The sequence below is a fragment of the Thunnus albacares genome, chromosome 16 (genome assembly GCF_914725855.1).
Source record: "Thunnus albacares chromosome 16, fThuAlb1.1, whole genome shotgun sequence".
Lineage (NCBI taxonomy): Eukaryota > Metazoa > Chordata > Actinopteri > Scombriformes > Scombridae > Thunnus > Thunnus albacares.
Genome location: NC_058121.1, coordinates 20,182,045 through 20,206,527, shown reverse-complemented (window position 1 = coordinate 20,206,527; position 24,483 = coordinate 20,182,045). Strand labels below are relative to the sequence as shown.

General features: G+C 43.2%; 1 protein-coding gene across 2 annotated transcripts in view; it reads left to right on the top strand.

Moving 5' to 3' along the window:
• Window positions 1-23,956, top strand: part of bcl11bb (BAF chromatin remodeling complex subunit BCL11B b) — a 31,640-nt gene extending 7,684 nt beyond the window's left edge. Inside the window, exons 2-3 of one of the 2 annotated variants that reach the window (XM_044329885.1) lie at window positions 1,003-1,383; window positions 17,977-23,956. In XM_044329885.1, coding sequence (XP_044185820.1) covers window positions 1,003-1,383; window positions 17,977-20,042 — 2,447 coding nt within the window. In that variant the 3' untranslated portion in view covers window positions 20,043-23,956. Of the gene's footprint in view, window positions 1-999; window positions 1,384-17,976 lie in introns of both variants that reach the window. The other variant, XM_044329884.1, reaches the window with a different exon arrangement.
• Window positions 23,957-24,483: the final 527 nt, after the last annotated feature.

The following is a 24,483-nucleotide window of genomic DNA, read 5'->3' as shown; positions in this document are numbered from 1 at the left end:
CAACACTTCTCCCTGGGTACCCGCTCACTCAGACGCCCCTAGAGTCTCTGGAGCTTCAGGTTTCCTCCGGGCTTTTAGAAGAAGACACATTTTCATACTGGTACATCGGGGTAGTGTTAAAAAAAAAAAATGGAGGTTGTCCATGAGGGATTTGCGTTAAGCTGAGGGACTCAGTCTACGCCATAGGGGAGGAGGGGGGAAGAATGTGTAATGGTTATTAATGACCGTGTCAGATCTGTGAAGAATGAGATTTACTCTCTTAACAGGACCTCGGGTTTGGCTTTATAGATTTTCTGTCTGTGGAGAATACAGTGTTCGAACTCACCTGTGTGCTGCTCCATTCATGCACACACACATGACAGAGGCACACTTAGATACCTTACTGTTTTTTTTTTTTTTTTTTTCTCTGTCTCATTTTTCTTTTCTCTCTCTTAGTCTCTGACACACACAAACATGAACATGCTCACACACACACACACACACATGCTGGTGGATGTGGCCTCCGCTACGCAACACTTTGTTCTGCACAAGCTGGGGCTCCCACATGGTGAAGGCAGCCGTCTAGCTATGACAGCTTAGTGCAGCGAAGGCCCTCACCGGAAACTCAGCGTGCACTGTGAGATGAATAGTTTCCTGGCCACACACACACACACACACACACACACACACACACACACACACATACAGTGTTGGGTCCCACCCACGCAGATCTTTTACAGATAAGCTGCACAGGTGTTTGTCTAGGCGAAGTAGATTTACAGCGGTGTTGTTTTATGCCATGAAAGTGACACAATTGTGAACGTAATGATCATCTCGTGTGGTAAGGAGAGATGGCTTTTATCAGGTAAAGTTATCAGGAATTACTAACCTCACTGAGTATTTTCTCCCTGCCTGCTTCTCTTTGTCTCGCCGTCTTTTTTCATGCTCTCTCTAACTCTGCAATCTTTAGAAAAAAACACTGACTGACATCTTTTACCTTCCTCTTCCCTTTTTTTGCAGCAGAGGCCAATCATGATTCAGGGGCAGGATCTCCATCTCCGGAGCCCTCCACCCCCAGCCCTCGGAGGGTGGGACCCGGGGAGCATGATCTGCTGACCTGTGGCCAGTGCCAGACCAACTTCCCTCTGGGCGATATCCTTGTTTTCATTGAGCACAAGCGGCGTCTTTGCCGGGGGCCTGCAAGTGGACGGGGGTCCTTCTCCAAGCCTGGGGAGACTGGTGGAGCTACAGGCCTTACCATCTCTCCCAGGGCCAGGTCTCTGGAGCTGGGGAGAGGGCCCATTCCGGTGGAGGTGGGCATCCAGGTGACCCCCAGAGGAGAAGAGGATGTGCAGAGGAGGCTGACACCGGCCAAGGGGATCTGCCCCAAACAGGAGAGAGGAGGTACGTACATGTAGATTTAAAGAAGGACACAATTAGAAGAACCAGTAAGCTGCTTGAATCTAAACACACTCGGTTTTGTAGAGAGCTCTCTTGTCAGTACAGTTGCACGTGTCTGCACACACTTAAACACACATGTAGGTGCCAAAAACATGCACTCAGACACATATACACATCTCTCACCTGTCCAAGACAGATAGCTCTCTTTAAAGAATCCCAGCTGCTTGTTATTTTGACAGTGGCCTTCAGGAGGGATTAATGTAGCCTGGGATGATTTCATTAGAGTGAGTGAGAGCTGCACTGTGTGTCTATTCTGCTCCGTTCTAAGTAAAACATCACACACATACACACCCAATCACACACACCAAACAAACACACACTGGCAGGCCTGAAGGACTTCTTCAGCTGAAACCAATTGTGAAAGGCGAGGAAGAAGGTGATAGAGGAGCCGCCCCCACTGTGTGTGTATGTGTGTATGTGTGTGTGTGTATGTTTGTGTTTTTTTTTTTTTTTGCTTGTGTGAGTGCGCATCACGTGTCTGAGCGTTTGTAAAGAAATCCTGCAGCATATGAAAAAAAAGGGGTTAAGAAAGCTGATTAAAATTCATCTCTGTGCGTGGTGAGGAGAAGGGGATTAATAAAGCAGCAAGGCCGTTCATCTGGCTATAGGGGTGGGGGGTGGATGGGGGTACGGGGGGGGGAGCGAGAGCGAGGCCTGTAGACTGCCAGCGCTGCAGGGAAACCAGTTCAAAGTTATCAGAGGAGACAGTCACCATCGCACCCAAGAGCTGGGAACGCTATCCAGGATTACACAGACTCCAGTAGACTAAGAGAGACTTGGTTAGAGAAGGGAGATGGCTGTATTGTAAAAAGTTACCTGCTAGAATTATACTTAAAAAGATTATACAGTTAACACAGAGGATGGTCACCACAGAGTGGTGTTATGTCATGGAGAGAAGTAAAGGGGAGACTTTTGTAATCCTTTTTATCACATGTAGATTCACATGTTAGAGTACATATCGGAGTTGTAATAATATTCAAATTAATAATAATAAAAAAGTTCTTACACAAGCAATAGTAAGCCAGGAGAAATTATGTAAAAGGTGTGAGGAGTCTATAGATGTCATGTCATGTTTCTGTTCACAGCAGGTGCACGACAAAATTCAGTTTTTATATCTGAACTGAAAAATGACTTATTCAGTTATTCCCAAAATGTAAAAATGATCATCTTACAAATCAGCTAAATGATGATGTTACATTGAGGCTCTTTGGCTTTTAAATTTACTGTAATTAAGTTTTTGCATGCAAAACATTTTTTTTAGGTTATTGCAAAAAATGTTTCATATAAAGTACTTTTTTTTTTAAAAAAAGGTCCCTGGGAAACGGATTATAGATTTGCATCAAACATTTTGTTTGTTTCAGAATCAAAGCCGGTGAAGACGTATTTTGTCATCACTGCAGAAATCAGCACATGTGCGCAGTTTCTGTGTGTGGCCAGCAGCTGTGTGTGGCCACCATCTTTTGTAGATGGAAAATTTATTGAAGGAGATCACAAACAACATGTGACAGCACAGTTTTAGATGTCACTGCTAATTTCAGAAAATAAAATCTCTGAGATTTTTTTTGTTGAAATCGTTCAAGTAGAATCTTTACAGCAAAAATACAGATTGGAGAAAGTGATAATTTATTATTTCATTTAGTTGGTTGCAATGTGATTTTTGCTAATTGTCTAATTTATTCAGTCATACTTTGGAAATTTAATGAGCATTACACAGCCTGTAGCAGCAACAGTGAACCCACCTACATTCCCTGTTGAGGCAGAAAAACATGCAACTCATTTGGAAGCTCATGCAATGAGAATGACCTAATGCATTTTACATGTCATTTTGTCTTTTTAGGTGGTCAGAGTAAAAACATTTAGGCAGCGTTAGTGAGTGAGTCAGCCTGTTAGAGCGGCAGTCAGTTAGTCAGAGAGACAGTCTTATCACTAAGAGAACAGGACATGAAAGCACTCGAAGCCCCGAATGAAAGAGAGTAGGAGAGCTTTGTTCAACACATTAGATTGCCACTCAAGGCAGTCTCAAGTTTCAACCAAATTAGATTACATTATTAGGTCTAATTAAGTCCAATGTGTTAGCAGCATACACACTCACAGAAACACACACACACACACACACACACACACACACACACACATACACACATATACACACACATACATAAGGAAATATCATCACAATTGCTTTCATATGATATTTGAGAACTTTGCAGCCAGAACATATCCAAACACATGAAAATTTGCAGCACAGGTGATTAAAAAACACAAGAAAACAAGAAAATGAGAATATTTATCAAACATAACACAAACTTACACACATATGCGTGCAGATATTTACATGTACTCATAATGCTCTGTAGTGTGCATGAAAAGCTTAAGGTGTATGCGTAACCCTTAACTCTCCGCTCTCCTGGATTGTTTTTTTTTTTTTTTTTTTTTACCTGGTTGGTGTTTTATAACATCCTGTCTGGCCTCTTTGTCTGTCAGCCTGCTTGCTTAAACTGCAAACATGCTGCAAGGCCAGCAGATTCAACCCCAACAGGCGCAAACACTCTCACACAAACACACAAATGCACGCACGTGCGCGCTCATATGCGGCGTAGATGAAAAATGGCCCTTCTGTACCCTGTTTTTTTTCCCCCCCTTGAGTTTCTCTTGCTGATGCATGCATTCTGTGTGTATATGTGTGGGTTTTGTCAGAGTATGTTAATATGTGTGCGCGCGTTGTGTGAATTTGTGTATGTGTGTGCAAGTGTCTGTGAAGAATGATGCGTGTCACTGTGCAAGCGAGAGGTTGTCGCTAGGGGAGCGTTACCATGCTAAGACGACCCTGGCCCTGCTTTGAACCCCTCCCAGGACGGCTGCCAGGCCCCCTCGGAGCACTTTAAGACATCCAGTAGCTACATAAGGGCAAAGTCACATCATGTCATCTCTCTCTCTCTCTGTCTGTCTCTTTCTCTCTCTCACTCGCTCACAAACACTGTGTGTAGAGATCACACGGTAAATATTTCATAAGACGACGTAAACGACAGCGACATCCTCAAACATCTCTCTTTCTCTCTCCGTCCACCTCTGATCTCCTTGCTGTCACTTTTGTGGGCAACATAGTTGTATCACTGTATTACGGTGAAGAATTTGCATTGTTTTTAGACAGGAAGCAACTTATGAGTTTGCTCTAATACCGATACTGGTGTTCTTAACTGAACTGTAGTGACACTGGATTTATGATCAAAGAATTTAAATGAAATACCCGCCACTTTAGAACTGTCACACCTACATGCACAATCTTTTTGTGGGTGTGAAAGATTGTCAAAGTGCGCAGGAGCATTTTTACACGCTAAGATCGGTTTTGGTCTTGAAGTAATGGGCAACAAAGGTTTTTCTTCTCACCGGAAATGACTCATAGCGGTTTCAGGATGAAAACCTGTGGTGTAGCATACAAAACATATCAAAAGTATCAATGACCTTTGTTGTCAAAGAGGTCAAAACTGCAATGTTCGTCACTTGTTTCACTGCCGCTGCCGCTAAATAACTGTGACATTCCAGTTTCCATACCTCTCCAGCACTGTGGATGTGAAGGTGTCTCTCTCCTCTCTTCTCTTCTTTTCTCTCTGTTTTCTCCCCCCATCTTTTTTTTTTTTTTTTTGCCCCACCACCCAATGCTCCTTTAATCACCTGGCTTGCTCTCATTTCCATATTAAATAGGCTTTAATCATGAAAAGCAATCAGGCTTTTGCATATTCATACCTTCCCCTGTACGCCGGCTTCCCTGTCTCGCTCCAGTGCCAAGCAGCCAGTAATCAGTAGGCAGGCGGCGTAATGCCATAGCCCCGGCCCATCGCATGAAAACACACACACCGCGTGAGTTAGAAATAACTTCACATGCTACTTACGTATTATCTCTACTCCGAGAGAGAGAGATAGAGTGAGAGGGAGAGGGCTAGAGATAAAAAAAGGAAGATGGCGAGACTGATCCCTGATTTGAGCTGCGAATATTTGTACAGAGGCTCAAGGAAAAGTCGATTTGCATAATGACTTTGTAGTTTTGCATTAATCACATTTGCATATGAAAATGCGTTAATTACTCCTGATGATTTTTTTTTTAAACTTGCTTCATTTGATGTCCAAGCTCTGGGGTTGTGATTAGGGGTTACATGGTGGCAGTTGTGTAGGTGGTGTGTGTACACTTGTGTGTGTGTGTGTGTTCGCCTGCCTGCAAGTGTGTCTCGTGTGTGTGTGTCCATGCTTTTTTGCATTTCTGGTGCAGTCTGTGTGTGCGTTTATGTGTTCTTACATGAGTGTTCTGAATGCTTGCCAGGGAATTTATCTTGTGTCTGCTGTTAGGCATGTGCGTCTATTTTCATTTTCTTGTTTATGTGTGTGTGTGTGTGTGTGTGTGTGTATGTGTGTTTCCTTGTTTCTGTGAGTGGCAAATATTTTCTTATTTCTCTGTGGGGAAATAAGAGGAGTACACTCCCTCTTTCATTTAAATACACAACTTTTTTTTTTTTTTTTTTAAATAACATGACTACACTCGCTCATGATACTGTATCTCCTTCTCATGTGTTTCTTTTTTCACATTTAATTTCCAATAGGGAAGAAAAAGAAATTGATAGGCAAGATAGGGTGATGTTAGAGGTATTTAACAGAACAATACTGTGGGGTTTTGAGTATGTTTCCTACTCTCAACAACATCAACATTATATTACTGTAATTTATAGACAGCACTGCTGCTTTCATCAATAGAAAACAGGATGTCCCTTATAGAAGTTTAGATTTAGTGTTAAAGCAACACAAAATGAGGTGGTGTCATATTTTTGAGGCCCTTTTATGCAGTTTTTAAAAAAATAAATTAAACATGAAATCTAAAATGAATCCAGTCTATCCAAGAATAATTATTGCCATTTTATGCCTTGTGCTTTGGTGTATTTGAATGCATATAATTGCACATGCTTGTCCTCAGTGCTGCATTTGACTCCCTGTATGAGCAGCTTGGGTCACCTGTGCACAGCTACTTGTAGACAGGTGCTGGTTAAATCTAAAGAGAGAATCATTTGCCATTTCCAAACTTTCATGCTTACAAACAAATAAATGAGCAACAAACTGCTCTGTCTGACATGAGAGGGAATCACAGCAAAAGAATTTTGCTCTTTGATTTGGCTGTGAAGATTAAGAATAATTAAAATCATTTCCTTTTGCAGTCAAGAATTCACCACTTATGTGTCTGTATGGGCGTATTGGGTTCACATACACATCTCTGCGTGTGCACAATTACAGTATACATGTTCTTGCCTGTGTAAGGGCCCCTCGTGTTGTTGGCCCATAACACTGCGCCTCAGACAGGACCACCCCAGGGGCCGTCTGACTCTGCTTGTGTCTGTCTGTCTGCTATATCCAGCAGGGTCAACTAGGTCTATAAGGGAGCTGCTAAAATGGCACAGCTGCACATGCACGCTGCCACACACTCACTCACCTGACACACACTCTTACACACACACACACACAGATAGAAATGTACTTTAACAAGTTTATGCAGAAAAACGGAAACTTGACATGCATGCAGGAGTATACTGTACATACACTGATAAGACACACAAAACATGTGAGCATGCAGGAATGCATAAAATGACTCACATCTCACATTAAGGCCTCCATCTCCGACCAAACACACTCATGCGCACGCACGCACACACACACACACGAGTGCGCATGTACGCACACATCTTAAAGGCTCCCACATGAAGGCATCAAACGCTCCACAGCCAGCTTTATGGCACTCATATGGCAGCAGATTTGATATTTTCCTACCACAGCGGGGGAATAAAACTCGCCACTAATTTGGACTGCGAGCGCCACCGCTAACTTTCAGCATGTGCCGACTGACTGTGTCTTCCAGATGTGTGGACTCTTTGCTCCTTAACAGCCTTACTTAAGAGGCATTAGAAACCTCACACCCTGTCCCTGCTACGCATGGAGAGTGATGATGGAGCTTTGGTATTCAACACAAACACGCTGTTTTGTGTGAAGCTTTGAGTGAAGTTCTGATGTGAACTTCATGGTCCCGCTGCAATGGACCATAAGTTGTCTTGTGTCAGTGGGAATCTGTGAATGTGTTTATGTTCTTTGCATAAATAGCTATAATCAAGGTAATTTGACTTCAGCACTGTAGTTATTCGAGCTACCCCTCATCTCCCCTCTCTGGTGGTGACATTTGATAACAGGTGTGTTTTCATCAGCGCTGAGTAATGTAGCAAATATTATAAAGGAACCACTGTATGTATCTGTATGTAAATGTACAGATATACTTTTGAAATACATTCACACACAAGAACATAAATGAGAACCTGTTAAGCAACACCTTTCTCCCGCTCTGGAAACACTCCTTGGTGAAACCTTCAAGTCTACATGATGGACGTGCAGATAAAATCCTCATGTGTCTGTGTGTGTTCAGCTATTGTGCAGTCTGCCAGACATTAGTGCATAACATATAATACGCCCCTTTCAGGAGTAAATGGGGAGATTTTCTGATCCGGGCGTTCACTCCCGTTTTTCTATGGAAAAATAGCATGTGTTTGCCTTTGGGAGGAAAAGGGCTTCCATTAGTATTTGTGAAAAGGAAAAGAGATGGCGCTTGTTAGCCAGTCAGACAGGGGTAATCCTACTTTCTACACTGTTGTTGTTCTCTTCGTCTTATCTTATTAGTGTCCTGCTCTGATTGGGTGGGATTGTGGGAGAAGAAAATGAGGAGACAGCGTTTATGGCCGTATTTTCCTTTTACAGGCTGCCTCACCGCAAGAGATATTGAAAGCCTTTCATGGTACACTTACGATTCCCCTTATTTCATCCACTTATTTGTCTTGAGCAATTACTCCGAGAAAGAACACTAGACGCAGACAAACACATGACGAACATAAGCTGCCTTCATGTTGGTTTGTCACTTAAACATAAATCAGTGATGTCTCAGTAACAATACCAAGCATACAAGCAACATATTAATTGATACAACCTTCATGCATCATACACTACACTCTCATGGTAGCTATTTAATGTATGGAGGGGAAAAAAGCATAAAACAACAGCAAAAACATAGAATCACTGTCTAATGCAATGATGAAGGGTTACTTTATGCAAAATTATGAAAAAAACAGATCCCTGACTTATCCAGTCTTATCATTCAGTCATGCAGATAGAGTTGACTTTAAGTACAATGCAACACCATGAAGGGGAATGGATTTTCAATTGTGGTGCTCACAGATTTGAAAAAAAAAAAAAAGATATAAAATTTTAATAGCAACATCTTTTCAGAAAGTGTCCCTGTTACTCTGGATACTCCACAGAACACATTGTGAACAGTTTTTATAGGGACTATTTTTTTGGTGGAAAGTAGCTCAATTTCCTGTAGGAAAAACTAGGAATATTTCATCTTTGAAGACACATTAATGTTGAATGTTTCAAACATATTTTTTCAATGCTGTGAGCACCACAGAAATTAATGGGTGCAGGCAGAAATAATCAGACAGATCTCCAAACCTGGGCATAAAAATGTTTTATATTTTGGGCAAACAGATCCTTTAAATAAGAATATGTTACAACTTCCCTCCTGGCTTTTAAAAAAAAAAAAAAAAAAAAAAAAAAAGTAAATATGTTATGTATTAGCTTCTATTACTTTTTTACTTTCACTTTAACTCATAAAACCTGCACTGCCATCCATGAAAAAAGGGAAGAAACAACTGCTCTGGTCTGGTTTCTTGGATGAAAGAGGGCTTGCACTGTCATGTCCATAGATGGCATTGCAGACAGAGGAGTTAACTGCTCAAGGTTAAGGGGCTACACTCTCCCTGTATCCTGGCGTAATTCATACTTTTCCAGAAAGCCCTCTTCTCTGTGTCTGTCTTTCCCAGAGCAGAACAGAGCAAGTCAAAATGAAATAAAGCCTAAGATGTTATCAGGGTGATTGGTGCCAGCGGAGCTTGTCTGGGCCTGTGGTCTGGCGGGGCAGCACTGGCCCATACCAGTGCTTGTATGTGTGTGTATATGTGTGTGTGTGTGTGGGTGTCAGTGTGTTTGTGTGTGTGTCCTAAAGGCACTGGATAGATGAAAGCTTGCTTTAACCATAAGCTATGCAGGAGCCGTGCCAGGAGCAGGAAATGTATCAGCGTGATAACAGCCAGAGAGACAGAGAGAAAACGAGAAAGAGACAGAAAGAAATGAGAGCGAGAGAGAGACAGAGGGAGAGGCCACACGGAACCCACGGGGGAGGCCTGGGGCCAAATAGCCCCATCACACATTACACACACATTCATGTCACTTCATAAATATGTGTTGGGTGTGTATGTTGAAAGATAAATCTATGTTCATGTCTGCATTTGTGTGGAGCCTTTGAGTTTAGGTTTTTTTTAGGAAAACAAGAGACGATTTGACACACCTGAGTATGTTTCAGGATCTAGAGAAGAGAGAGAGAACAGAATTCACCTGAAGACATGACCGTTGCAATCCTAATAATGTTGTGCCGCCGGCCTTGACTGGATCACAACAGCACCTTATAGATAAGAGAGATAGATGAAAAAATAGAGAGAGACGAAGACAGAGAGGGAAGCGTGTTGCCTTATCTACGCAGTTTGCTAATAATATTATAACTATAATAACACCTCTAAAAGTCTTAGGTTAAGCTTTGATACACATTATATTGAGGTGGAAATTGAGAGCTTACAGAGGAAATGATGAAGAGTATTTTCATTATTGATTATTGTCTTGACAAACTGATTAATCATTTGGTCTATAAAATGCCAGAAAATGGTAAGTTCTCAGAACCTAGATCTGTCTTCAAATTGCTAGTTTTGTCCAAACAACACTCCCAAATTCAAAGATATTCACTTTAGTGTCATATAAGACAAAGAAAAGCAACAAACCTTCAAATTTGAGAAGGTGAAGTCAGTGATTTTTTTGGCATTTTTGCTTGAAAAATGATTTAAATGATACAGATTGATTCTCTGTTGTTCATCTAATCGATTAAGGACATTACATGCCCACATCCTCCTTTTCAAAAATGGGCTCCACACACAAGCCCTTCTGCAAGATCGAGCAAAGCTAAATTTCCCTGGTCCATTTTTTTATTTTTAACACTCTCCTCTTTGTTTCTTCCGTTTAGTAAGCTAACACTAATTAGATAGCTTGCAAATTGGTGTCAAATGATGCAACACTCTTTGTGCTCTGTGTGCTCTCTCCTGTGACGCTCACAGCTAGTAAGTAGCCAGAATTAAATATGGATCCAGATAAATTGTGGAGTAATAGTGAATTAGATCATGAGTGTTCAGGCTCTCTTTCCCAGCTGCCCCTCCGCAGTCACTGGAATGGACTGTACGCCATGTCTGAGGCATGTGAGGGGCAAGTTTTATAGCAGGCTGATTGGAATGGAAGGGCCTGTGTGCTGCATTCAGGGCCGTGGTGGTATTTTCCTGTGGGCTGCTAGTTAAGTGGGACTGGCTGCTTGGCTCCAATGGGCAAAGCCAGCTGGGGACCATTACTACTGCTGAAAGAACATAGCACCCTGTCACAGAATGGTAGACCAAGATACTCACACAGAGCATGGGCATATGCACAAACACATGTGTACAGTGTAAGCATAATGCCATACATCACAGCCAAAGGCACAAATTATTTCTCCCTTTTTTTTTTGCTTTTTTTTCCACTCACATAGGTTAAGCTAACTAACGGTAGTCACAGAGCATGCAGTGTGTGTCTTGTCACTGCAGCGTACGTGCAGCCTTGGAGGAATTTTGCAGAAAGACACATGCTTATCCCAGGTTGAGATGAGAACTGTATCTCTTGCTTTTGTTTCATTTAAAAACACATTATTAAAGCTCAAACAATAAAGGCATATTTCTTCACACTTTTCTTGCTTCATAAGAACAACACAACACATTTTTTTTATGCACTGTTTGCATAAAATGATTGATCCAATGAAAAATTTAATAAACCCACAAAACAGAATTCGTATGTCACTCATATGTCAAAGTCAATTTCCTATTCACTGCCACTGAATAGGAAATTGACTTTCTGGACAAAGTGAGAGTCCCCGAGGGGTATAACTGAAGCTCATTTGGATGTAAAACCTCAAACAAACATTGTGTGAGTCCACAAAGTCAGTCTCCATTTCATTGTCAAAGAAGCTCGAGTTTTCGTCTTTTGATGCCATCACCTATTCAAACATTTTGTTTTTTGCATGTCTGTAGGGTCAGTGGGGACCTTTTCCCTAAAATATTTCATATTCTATTTATCCTACTTGTTAAAGGTGGATTTTTCCTTTATTTCTGCACGCGTCCTCCCCTGCCCCCTTTTGTTCTACCAAGTGATGACGCCATTGTTTCCTATTTTTTCATTCCCTGCTGTGTCATGGTAAAATGGTAGAGGTGATTGAACGAGCGATTTAAGTGCTTGTAATTCTGTTATTAATAATAGAAATGCAGGTGGCAATGAAAAAAAAAAGTGCAATTCCTTCCTTTTTCTTCTTCCTGCCTTTTTTTTTCTTCGATTCCTTTTCTCTCCCACCACCCTCCCTCTCCTTCTTTCATCCTCTCCTCCATCTTGCTCTCCTCTCCTACATCTTCTCGCAACCACAAGCACGATTGAGTGTCATCCATTTGTCAGCGTCATATGATAGACAGCAGACCCCACAAGTGTGTCCACATACCCCAAAACACTCGTGCACAAAAGCATGATCCGGCGCTTGCACACATACACACACACACACACACACACACACACACACACACACACACACATGCAGGCGCTGGGACCAGTTAGGAGCTGATGGCGATGAGTCAGGCTTAGAGAAATGCTACAGAGAGCTTAGCTAATGCACTTTATGGAGCTCCCTTTTTCTTTTCATTCTCACTCCATCTTTTTTTTTCTTCTATATCGCTCGCTCTTTCTCCAGCCCCCCCTTTCTCTCTTTGTCCTAGAAGCCGAGCCAAAAGTCATAGCTCTTTACTGACAGAGAGGTTTTTCCAGTTATTTTTCACAGCGTGTCCCCTGTGCCCTAGCTGGGATAGCTCGCCTCATGGCGGTAACGTGCTCCCTCGGTCGTGCTACATGAGAGCCTCTTCCACTCATGCATTGTTGTGCAGCTGGACTTGCTCAATGTGTGTGTGCGAGTCTACGATTGAGTTGTTGGAGATACCTGATCCCTTTTATTGTTCATTTGACCCGCATCCCAGGAGGCATGAGGGTCAGGGTGGAGTGCCTAGATATCTTGTACAGGTGTTTAGTGTGTACGTGAGAGAAAAGGAAGACAGGGAGAGAGAGAGAAAATGGATGAATGAAGAGATAAACAAAGTTAGGGGTGAAAGAGAAAATAGTTGTTCATTTATGTGGCCTGTGTGTGAGTGCCTGGCGCTTGATCACCACACACTTTTTCAACAAGCACATTAAGGAGCACTGTTTCTTTAAATCCTCTCCAGGGTTGTCAGGCATTTCAGCTGGTCATATTGGCTGCAGACACACACACACACACGCACACACAGATGTATATGGTTAGCAGGCCGAAGCTGGTTTGAGTTAGCGTGGAGCCAGTCACACTGTGTGAGAGCCTTACCCCCTGCCTGCTACTGCCACCCTCCACAGTCTCTCTCCTTCTTTCTGTCTCTCCATCTCTCTCTTTCTTTTACTGCATACAGTATGTGTGACACTCAGCCGCTGCTCGCCGGGGCCGCACTTTACCGTCCAAGCTCCCTATTCCCCGTGAAACACACACACAGACATGCACAGTTGATCTGCGTGGCCCCGTGTCTCCTGATTAGCCTCCTTCATGAAAAACAAGCCATCAGAGCAGAGGGGAGATGAGCACGGAAGAAGGAGGAGGAGGAGGAGCAGGAGGGACGGATGGGAGATGTGAGGAGGAGGAGAGGAGCAGAGGTGTAGTAGGGAGGGGGCAGGGGGGCAGGGGGTGAGGTGAGGAGGCTGGGACCCCTGGGGACCCCTAGATCACAGCCATGCTAATGAGGAGCTGCTTTGCCAGCAGCAGAGGTGTCAGCTAACCCCTGACAGGTGCACACACGCGTACTCCCAGGGCTTGTGCTGGCACGTGCACGTGTGTGTTTGCGAGTGTGTGTGTGTGTGTGTGTGTGCACAGAGAGGGTAGAGAAGGGGAGGGGCTGCGGGGCCAGGTTTGTGTCCCAGTGGCCTAGCCTGCGGGCGGCTTTGTTCTGTATGCAAATCTGTCGCCGTGGTGTTCTGTCGCCCTTGATGGAATGTTGGAGCAGTACAGCGAACCTGAACCCCAGGAATGCTGCAGTGCACGCACATGCACACACACACATGTAACACACACACACATATGACACCTACTGTAGCACAGCTTTCCCAGTCACCTCCTTGTTAACCACAACCTGCACTGTCTTCTGTTGCTACACTAAATCAACGTTATTTTACACACTTCCTGGATGTAATATTTTTCATGCTGTCTAGTGCAGAACTCTCCATGCCAGCTGAATCTGGTGCAGAGGAGAAGTTGGTTGGCTAGTGTTGGAAAGCTACTTCTTTTCAATTGTGATTTCGCCCCCTGAGCTTTGTGAGAGTTAATTTGGCATCAATGGGCATTCATTACTATCCACACACAGCTCACTGTCAGCTGAGAAGCTCCAGTTTGCCGATTTTGTCGAAAGCTGAGCTTGTGGATTTTTGTTATTCTTCTGTGGTCTTATTATAAGTCCCTCTGGATTAGAGCATCTGATAAAGACCCAAAGTATAAGTGTAATGTAAATGGAGGGAGCTCATGCTTTCGAAATATAAATCAAACTCAGGCTGGAGTGATGGCATATGTGAATTCCTCAATTAAACACAAATCCACATGTCTACACCATACGCCTGGTGTCTACTTCAAGCCTGCCAAGCTCACACCAACTTTTCTACAATGGCCATATGCGAACAGTCAATACCATGGCTCCCCTTCATTCACTGGCATTTTGTTTGTACTTTTTAAGGCAAAATAATGGCTATAAAAGGCAATCTGGAAAGAATAAAATCTGATGTAAAGCTCAGATCTTAGTCCCTGAAGACTGGGTTAATTGGCCCGGTGGTTTAGTAAAAAAACCAACCCAGGAGAGAAGGAGAGCATTATTACTGGCCCACCTCAGCTCCACGCATGTGCCAATGTTTTAATAACTTCCTCCAGGCCTCCTGGCCCTTAGCCCTTGTTTTGTTGCACAGGACAAAGAACTGCCCTCCTAAGCTGGTCTCAGGTCTGTATTGTGTTCCTCTGTTTCATGGGAAAGTCTGCCTGCATGGACACCTGGGCAGAGCTATGACTGATAGTCTTTTTAAGGGAAATGTCATCATTGTAATGCCAGCAAAATAAAAAAAACAAAAAAACAGTGAAGTTCAGTGTATAATACAGCACCATGTCACTGAATCCTGCTGTTACTCCATTTCATCTAACCTCTTATCTCAGTCACATTCATTTAACAGTGTGTATATTAGTATGTGTGTGGTTTTGTGTGCATATGGTGTGTCAGAGTAAATTGGGCGATTAGGTCCAGCATCAGTGACTGCGTGGAGAGGAGAATGTAACTATTCTAACTGGTAGTTGACCTTGGCGGTCAGCAGTGGAGGGGTCCCTGCCTGCGTGTCAGGCAGACGACTGTAATTACCACAAACTGAAGCATGACACGGCCCACCGTGATTCTTTAATGAAGGCTTTTATTGGCTGGAGCACTGAGCAGCGACAACATTCACACTCTCACAGCATGCGTGTAAGTGTGTGTGTGTGTGTGTGTGTGTGTGTGTGTGTGTGTGTGTGTGTGCGAGAGAGGAAAGAATAAAGTGAGGATGCATGCAACAATATGTGTGATATAATCAGAGACACATCAAGATAGCGTCTGTGATGTTAACGTTAGGTTTCTAAAGGGAGGTTTTCTGCCTGCTTATTTGATCTTACTGCTTACCTCTATCCTCTCTGTCGGTTAGAACCAGAAAAATCTAAATTTGGGCAATCAAAAGAAGCCTGGTTTGAGCTGAGGTGCTGCCAAAGTTGAATGTGATAGCCCGAGAGAACTGTCAATCTAGCAAAAACATCCCCAGACATATACCAATCCTAAGGCTTTAATGTCCTCTTAATGGATTGCTAAATTTCAAAATTGTTGCTGAGATGCACTTCAGATGAAGTGAAATGAGTTTTTGATAACGTCTTATGTAACTGTCAGCATAAAGCACTTCCGCATTGTTCTCAACATCCGGCAGCTTGGTTTGTTTTGTATGTGTATTCACATCTACTTCATCTATCTAGCTATCTCTTCTTTGATTATCTTATTTGCTATCACAGTTTCTTTTCCTCTCTCTGTTTTCTCCCCTCCCCCCTGCTTGCTTGTTTGGGAAGTTGATGAAATTTGTCTTTGGCCGTCATTAGGCAGCAGCCATCAGCTGCCACTCTATTAGCTGCCACGCTTCCTTTAACAGCATATGGCACGGCTGTGTAAGATATGACAAGATGCAAATGTGTTGCTGTTGTGGTGGTGGGGCGGAAGGTTGTGGGGGTGGTGGTATTTGATTGCGTAGCTTGTATTGATGATGTGTGAGGACTAAAATGTAGATAAATGAAAAAAAACAACAATCACAATTTGACAAATCGAGAGAGATCATCAATCCCTCTCCCAATCTCACATCTTCATTTCGTATTGATCCTTGTGTGTTGATGAGATTATACTGCTCCCAAGTCTATAGACCCCTCTCAGTCCCTGGGGGCATGTAAATAGCCTCTGTGTGTGTCAGTGTGTATGTGTGTGTGTGTGCCCAAGCACGTCTGGCCCTTAAAGTCCCTCCACCTCTCTTCTTACCCCCTCTCCTCCTCCTCTTCCCTTCCCTCTCTCGCTCTCTTCTCCCCGTCCAAGCTGTTAAGCTGTCCAGCTCTCTGCTGCCAAGCGGCCGTGTGAAGCCTAGCCAAACTAAACACAGGCAGGCAGCCCGCCACTTGCCCCACACCCGCACACACACGCACAGATATACACATACATGCACAAAAATATGTTCACATACATGTCCATACGCACACACTCGTCTGCACATGTTAGTAGCAGGAGTCAGGTCATGTCCCACCCCACACAAACAGTGAGAGTGACGGCTACACCAGAGCCCCACTAATAGCAGAGAAAAACAGACAGAATCAGTAAATGAGCCCCTCATTAACTTTTTCTGACCCCGTCTCCTCTGGGGAAAGCCAAACCAATCACATCGCCAAATCAGCTTCCTGTACTAGACACTGATCCAACATCAGCTTTCGCTCATCTGTTCTGCACGGTACAAGCATGTGTGTGTGAATTTGTGAGTGTATGGAGGTGTCCTGTGAGAAAGGAGGGAGGCAGGACTAGGAAAGTAAAAATAAAATTTTGCTGTGCATGTATCTGTGTCTGCATGTGTGTTTTACATTCCATGACAATGGGTGGCTTTGAGGCAGCCAGCCATCTTAAGGGCTCTTTTCTTGATCACATAAGACTTTGGGCAAGAGCAACTTCTTGGTCTTTGTTTTCTCCCTCCGGGCTCCAAACTCTGGGACCACCGTACCAACTTGACTCCGCTTGCGGTAGCCGCTGATGATAAAGTAGATGCAGATGCCTTGCAAGCAAACACAAGACTGTGGAAATGCCTCTTCATTGCTAGCCTGTGTTGAATTAGATGAATCCCAACCAAGGCTCTTTTTATGAGTCACACACTGGCTGACATGGCCATGCCACAGTGACTGATAGATTCATTTGGCATTATTAAGTCACGCCATTTAAAGGGGCAATTTGTCAGTGAGTGACATGCAGTTTGTGTGTGTGTGTGTGTGTGTGTGCAGCCACATCATATCATTTTACTGTACTTGTTATTACACCAGTGACGTAAAGCTTTATTTAATGTGGATGCTGTGTTAAGACTGGAGGGGTCTTTGCTGTTTACACATTGTCTCCATCACCTCTCCTGTCTCTCCTTTTGTGTGTCTGTCTTTCTCTCTAATGCCATATCTCACCCTCCCCTCCCTCTCTCCCCCCTCTCCCATATTTCCTTTTTCCCCCATTGGTGTGCTTTTTTTTTTCCATGGCTGCCTCTCCTGTCTCCATATGGAAATGACAGAGTAGACGAGATGGATCTGTACATTAAAGCCTAGCTGACATTAGAATTAGCATAATGTGTCGTGGCCTTAGGGCAGTACCTGCCATCTGCATTAGCCTGTAGACACACACACATTAAAAATTTCATACACACACAGATAACACCCATGAAAGACCCTCATACACAGATAAACATAGAAAAATCATATAAATATGTTTTAGGTGTGATTACTTTTCTTAAACATAAACAAATATTACAGGTTTCTAATGACTGTGCAGGCTCTGTAATGTACTATGTTGGTTTGAAATGTTTTGATAATTTGTTTTAAGTGTTTTTTTTTTTTTTTTTTGGTTTTTACAATAGTTGTTTAAATCCATGTACATTACAGTGACAGCAATAATTAAAAACTGGACTGTTCCATTTTCACTGGACTAACAATTTCTTTCTCTTGGTCCACAGATAAAGATGAGCCATCCAGCTACATCTGCACTAGCTGTAAGCAGACCTTCACCAGCGCCTGGTTCCTGCTTCAGCATGCCCAGCACATTCATGGCATCCGCATCTACCTGGACAACCACCTAGCTAACTGCTCCCTCACTCCCCGCATGGCTCTGCCTCCACCCCCAAGTGCTGATGCCCTTCCCCGCTCCCCTCTCCCCACTTTCCTTGGTGACACCAACAATCCATTCCATCTCCTCCGCATGGCTGCGCCCCTGCTCAGGGAACATCCCCCTCCCCCGGGGTTTATGGAGACCCGGTTGCCTGCAACACCACCCTTTGTCAGCCCTCCGCCTCCTCCAAGACCCCCTCTAGAGCGGCTGGGCCCAGAGGAGATGGGGCTGCTGTCCCAGCACCCCAGTGCCTTTGAGAGGGTGATGCGGATGACCCCCATGGAGCCTCCTTCCATGGACTTTTCCAGACGTCTAAGGGAACTGGCTGGCAACACGACCAATAACGGGGGACCCACTCCTCCTCTTTCGCCAAACCGCGTGCCACCCATGCATCGCCTGCTAAGTCCCACACTTTTCCAGCCTGGCTCCAAGCCCCCAGCCTTTCTCACCTACACCCCGCAGCCACCCATCTCACAGGGGGCACACGGTTCCTCTAGTCCTCCTGACTCCCAGGGTCAGAATCAGGCCCCAGGGAAATCCAAATCTTGTGAGTTCTGTGGCAAGGTATTCAAGTTCCAGAGCAACCTGATCGTCCACAGGCGTAGTCACACAGGAGAGAGGCCGTACAAGTGTCATCTATGTGATCATGCTTGTTCCCAAGCCAGCAAGCTCAAGAGGCACATGAAAACACATATGCACAACAAGTCTGGGTCCATGGGTGGCTCCCCAGAACAGGGAAACAGAGGAGAGGGAGGAGAGGTTGAAGACAAGAGTAGGGAAGGAGATTCAAGAGGTATGGGGATGGACAATGAGGAGGAGGAGGAGGAAGAGGAGGAAGAGGAAGAGGAGGAAGAGGAAGAGGAGGAGGAGTTGAGGAATGGAAGTCGGCCAGAATCCAACCTAAGTGAAGACTCCCAGGAGTTCAGCCAGAATAGGGAGAATGGCCCCAGACAGTCTCCCGAGGAGAAGCCCCTGAGCGGGAATAGAGTAAGTGACAGTGGCGGGGTGAGCATCATGCACCCATACAACCATCTGGACAATCACCTTAGACTTAACCCTAACAAGAGAAGCCTGGAGAGACAACCTAACGGAGATGGTGGAGAGAGGGATGAAGCAGAGAGAGACAGAGAGAATGACAGGCAGCAGCAAAGAGAACGGGATGAGCAGGAGGACCAGAGGCCTGTGATGAACGGCAGGATCAGCGTATCTGAAGCCGAATCCTTCCCTGGGCTTTTCCAGCGTCGGCCCACCCCCATTACTAGCCCAAGCCCCTCCAACAACAAGAGGATCAAGATAGAGAAGGAACAGCTGGAGCTTCCACCAACCATACCCCTTATCTCCCCGGAGAATGTCTACTCTCAGCTCCTGGCTGGCTACGCTGCTTCACGCCACTTCATCAGAGAGCCCTTCTTGGGATTCACCGATTCCCGCCAGTCCCCCTTCGCCACCTCCTCCGAGCACTCCTCCTCCGAGACGGGTAGCCTCAGATTCTCCACTCCGCCTGGGGAGCTGATAGAAGGAGGGAGCGCATCAGGCCGCAGCGGCAGTAGCACCCCTCACCTCCTGCGGGGACCCGGACCCGGCAGGCCCCCGAGCTCCAAGGACAGGAGGAATGACACCTGTGAATACTGCGGCAAGGTGTTCAAGAACTGCAGCAACCTGACGGTGCACCGACGTAGCCACACGGGGGAACGGCCCTACAAGTGTGACCTGTGCAGCTATGCCTGCGCCCAGAGCTCCAAGCTGACACGCCACATGAAGACCCACGGGCAGTTTGGAAAGGAGGTGTACCGCTGCGACATCTGCCACATGCCCTTCAGTGTCTACAGCACGCTGGAGAAACACATGAAAAAATGGCATGGTGAACATTTGATGGCCAGCGAGGTCAAACTGGAGCAAGCGGACAGAGGTTAAGCCAGCAACCATTAGTTATACAGCCTACAGTGTACACAAGCAAACACTCTCATACACACACAAGCACATACACATGCGCACACAAATTCCCGATAACCACTTCTTCAGCTATGGGGCTTGGCTGGATAATCTCTCTCTTAAAAAAAAAATTGAGACTGATTGATGTTAATCTTTTTTTTTTTTTTTTTTTTTTTTTTGTCACAGAAACTGCCACCTGAGAATATAAACAAAGGGAAACTTTAATGAGAACTTGTCTGAAACTTGGTGTTTCTTGGCAAAACTGTCTGAGGATTTTATCAGTTAGGAATCCATGGAGCCTTTCTACTGTGCAATAATTTCTGTATTTATTGGATTTTTGTAATGATATTTGGCATGTGCAGGTACATCTTTGTGGGATTTCATATGGAGTTAGTTTTGAAATGTGCTAAAAACTTTTTTTTTTTTTTTTTCTAAAATGCGATAACTGGAAAGCAGTCACCCTTAACACAAATTTAGTTTTTTCCTTTAAGGAAGCTTATTATCATGTGAGAGTAAAATTGTGTGAAGCCGTTAGCTTTTAAAAGTAACGATAATTGTTTTCTATATTAACTGCAGCAGCGGACTACAATCCATTCCCTCATGCAGGCCTAAAGCACTGAATGTCAGCCTGACAATAAAACACCGTGCTGGATTTTAAAAATCCAACATTATCTTAAAGACCTGATAAGTTACTTTTAATTTATTCAGGGAATTTGTCCTTTTACATATTGGCATGTGGATAATTTCAAAAGGCAGTTACTGCATTGCTGTCCTCGCTTCAGTCAGGACATAAATAAAGGTTGCACTTATTGGAGGTAGCCTACCCTTAACTGATGCTCAGTACATTCCCGATGTAGGATTAAACCCCCATATTTAATATGTTGAATAAGTTAAGACTACTTGTGATTAATGTGAGAAGGAGAACAGTCCTGTTTATGGTTTGTAAATATATTCTTTTTTTATATGTGTTAAAGTAGCCCCGACTGTACGTGAAAGATGGCCTAAACCTAAACAATCAAAAGACCAGCTGCTTGCATCATCCACAGTATATGCTACAGTAAATGTAACTACCATACATTATTGCTTTATCAGACCCACTTGATTATCACCCCCACTCCCCCACCCCATGTGTGCTTACTCAAAGACAATTTGTTAAACTAAAGCTACTTCAACAATTGTAACACTTTCTGAATCAATCTTTATCTTCCTCTCGTATCTGGCGTAGCAGCTCTCTGTGACCCAGGTTGACTTGCTGTGCCCCCTTAGGAGCCACAAAATGGTATCAAATGAAATTCATATCAATATGTGTTAGCGTGTGTGTTCTTCCCTCTGCAGTGTGCTCTAAGCCTCTCTCCGACGGCGTCTTTTCACAGTTCACTAGCTCAGATTCATGCATTAGAGCGGCTTTTAAAAGGAAGCCTGTTCATTCGCCTCACAAAGTGATATGGGTTTAACTCCCAGTAACAGATTTTGAGACAGTGTGCATGTTCGTGACTTTTGGGGATTATGGCTTTTATTTTCTGCATCGTTCATCCTGAAATGAATCTGGAATAAAAAAGAAAAGCTATATGAGTTATGATAATTTTGAGCACAGCTGCACTGGGGGATGGCCGGGCGACCTTGAGTAGGGGCTATTCTTATAGTAAAAATGAAAGATTGGAACTGAGAAATGAAGAAGTGTGAGAAAGAAATGGAGGGAGAGAGAGCAAGACCTTGACCATGGAGAAGAGTCATTCAAATGAAATTGGAAGCATATGAAATGTGTGAGTGTGTTTTTTTTTTTTGTACCCAAATGCACATCTACTGGCCACATCTTATAACAGACCATCAGAGTGAGACAGAGCAAGCGTGAGAGGGAGGGAGACAGCAAAAGCCACATGAAAGTAGATTGAGACTACATCTTTCATTTCAGTACTGCAATTCTCAATCGTCAAAATCATCTTCACTTGAAACTTTGACCTGATTTTTTGGCCTATTGTCAGGTTTTGTCTGCGCCATTTTGTCTTGATAGGAAAAAGAATATACTGTACCTTCAATGCAAATTCCTCTCTTTGTGATTTTATACGGGAAATGATGTTGAGGTCAGCAGCTCTCCGTATGCTATTTAGATACAGCCTAGTTCAATATATTTTGGTGAATTGCCACCCAGTAGCACAACAGGTTTTAATCTATAGATTTGTGTACATGGACATGAATTTTCCATTTTTTCCTGCGCGACTTTCAATCTAATGTATTTCGAATCGAAGTAGCCTATCTTTCGTGCTTGCGCCACATTTTTTTTTCTCAGTTGGGACTCAGTAGTACCACGCACTCCAGTACGACCCATCGAAGTGTTTTCTAATCTGGCGCCTCTATCGGCAGTAATCGGCAGCACAACATAATTTGTCTGTGCTTTCCAAAACCGTTACAAATCACAAATCACTTAAATAATTATGTTTTATGGTGTGACAACACTGTGGTTAAGGTCTGGTTAGGTTCACTACCTAACCACTGGGTTAGGGTTAGGGAAAGAGCCTGGTTTGGGTTAAAATGATCACTTGAAACGCGGTGTGGGTTTAAGTTACTACTAGCAACCTTCGTTGTCATGGCAGTAAACAGTTAACACCACGACAACCGTAGTTATGTTTCTATGTTTTTTGGAAATGGGAGGGGTGCCCTGCAGCAAAGTCCACTGAAGTCCACTTTTTGCAAGTTAGGATCTATCCATCCACCTAACATGGAAATGTGTCACCTTACACAGACGTCATCTGAACTGCGCCACTCGACAGGCTCTTTGAAAGTCGTGCTGAGTGTCATGAAAAAATGGAAAATTCATTTCCATGTACATGAATCTATACATTAAATTTCCTGACTATTTCACGAACTGCTGTGATACCGGGCTGCAACCCCGAAAAGTAAGATTGGCTGAAAAGCTATGTTCAACTTTCTTACACACGTTGATGCATGCGTGCAACATCAAGATCCTGTTATATATGCACAGTGTGTTCATTTCAGGAGAACTCAGATTTAGGCCAAAATGAGCCATACAACTATGAAATATATCACATTTAAATGATGAACAGTGAAACCCTGACAGAGATCCAAATCACACATGGACATTCAGTCTTACAATATGTTTACAGTGTTGAAGTATGCCATAAATGAAATACTCTGTGTAAGTGTTTAAAATGATATTAAAGTATTGTTTTCTCAAATGTTTTTGAATGCCATAGCAGTTTTGTATGATTATCCTGGTGGAGGGATTTTATCTTCATGAATATGTTTCTGTATGATTACTTGTTCACTGTATGGGAAGAGAATTTTTTAAATGTAATATTACAGAATCATGCCAGGTTATTATTTTTTCTAACAAGAGTGGTGCCATTATGAGTATCTGTCTATTCTTTTGTGTGTATGTTATATTTTATTTTTTAAATTTTTTGAATGCCGTTTCCTGTTGTTGGTTTGGTTAAGCTATCCAAGCTATCCAAGTGGATGTAAAACAAAATGAGAAAAAAAAAAAAAATTTGAAGAATGGGATGATCCTAAAGGAGGAACCTTCGGCAGGGGAATACAATGGTCTGTGCGGGAATGCTTTTCCAAATCAATCTTATGAGACATTCATGGACATCATGTTTATTGCTGTTTTTTCCTCATGGTTGGTTGAAGGTCTTGTGATGGCACTTACAACTGTAATTTTAAAATACATTTTCATATTTCACTTTTCACAACTTTCACTTTCGCTCTTTGTACAAAACAGTTTCCTTGTTCTTTTTGGGGGGAGTGCATCATTGTGAAAAAAGTGATTTCAGAACAGTACACATCTGCTGTTTTGAGCATATATGTATTTTTGTAATGTGTTGAAAAATCAATACAAGAAAGCCAACACTTCAATAAATGTTGCAATTGCTCTATGATTGAAGCAACCTTTCATTATGATTATTTCATCTTCTTTGCTGCACATTATTGCACCACAAATAGCAATTATACATGTTTTACACACTATGCATATTACTATAGGAGCCATTAATAGTTTTAGTGATCAGCAATAATCCTACAATTTAAGCCTAGTGTTGCTATACCAACAAGCTAGCCAATTCCTTTCCTTTTAATATACCACATCTATAAAAAACAGAAAAATATATTTGATCAATTTCTAAAGGGGATGAAGGGAAAATTACAGTATTATTTTAGCCAACATGATCTGGAAACAAGGCTATATACTGTAGCTACATCCCACACAAATGATTCATGCATTTTTAAGCTATCAATAAAGTTACAAACAAACCACCAGAAACCGCTGCTAATAATTTAGTATGACCTCTAATCTGATGTTAGCTTCAGGGCCTGAAACCTAATTTTTTATGCAAACAACAGAGGCTGACCCACGACGTAGACTTAATAAGATATGTGCAAAAACTATTCAAAGCATACGACATATAAT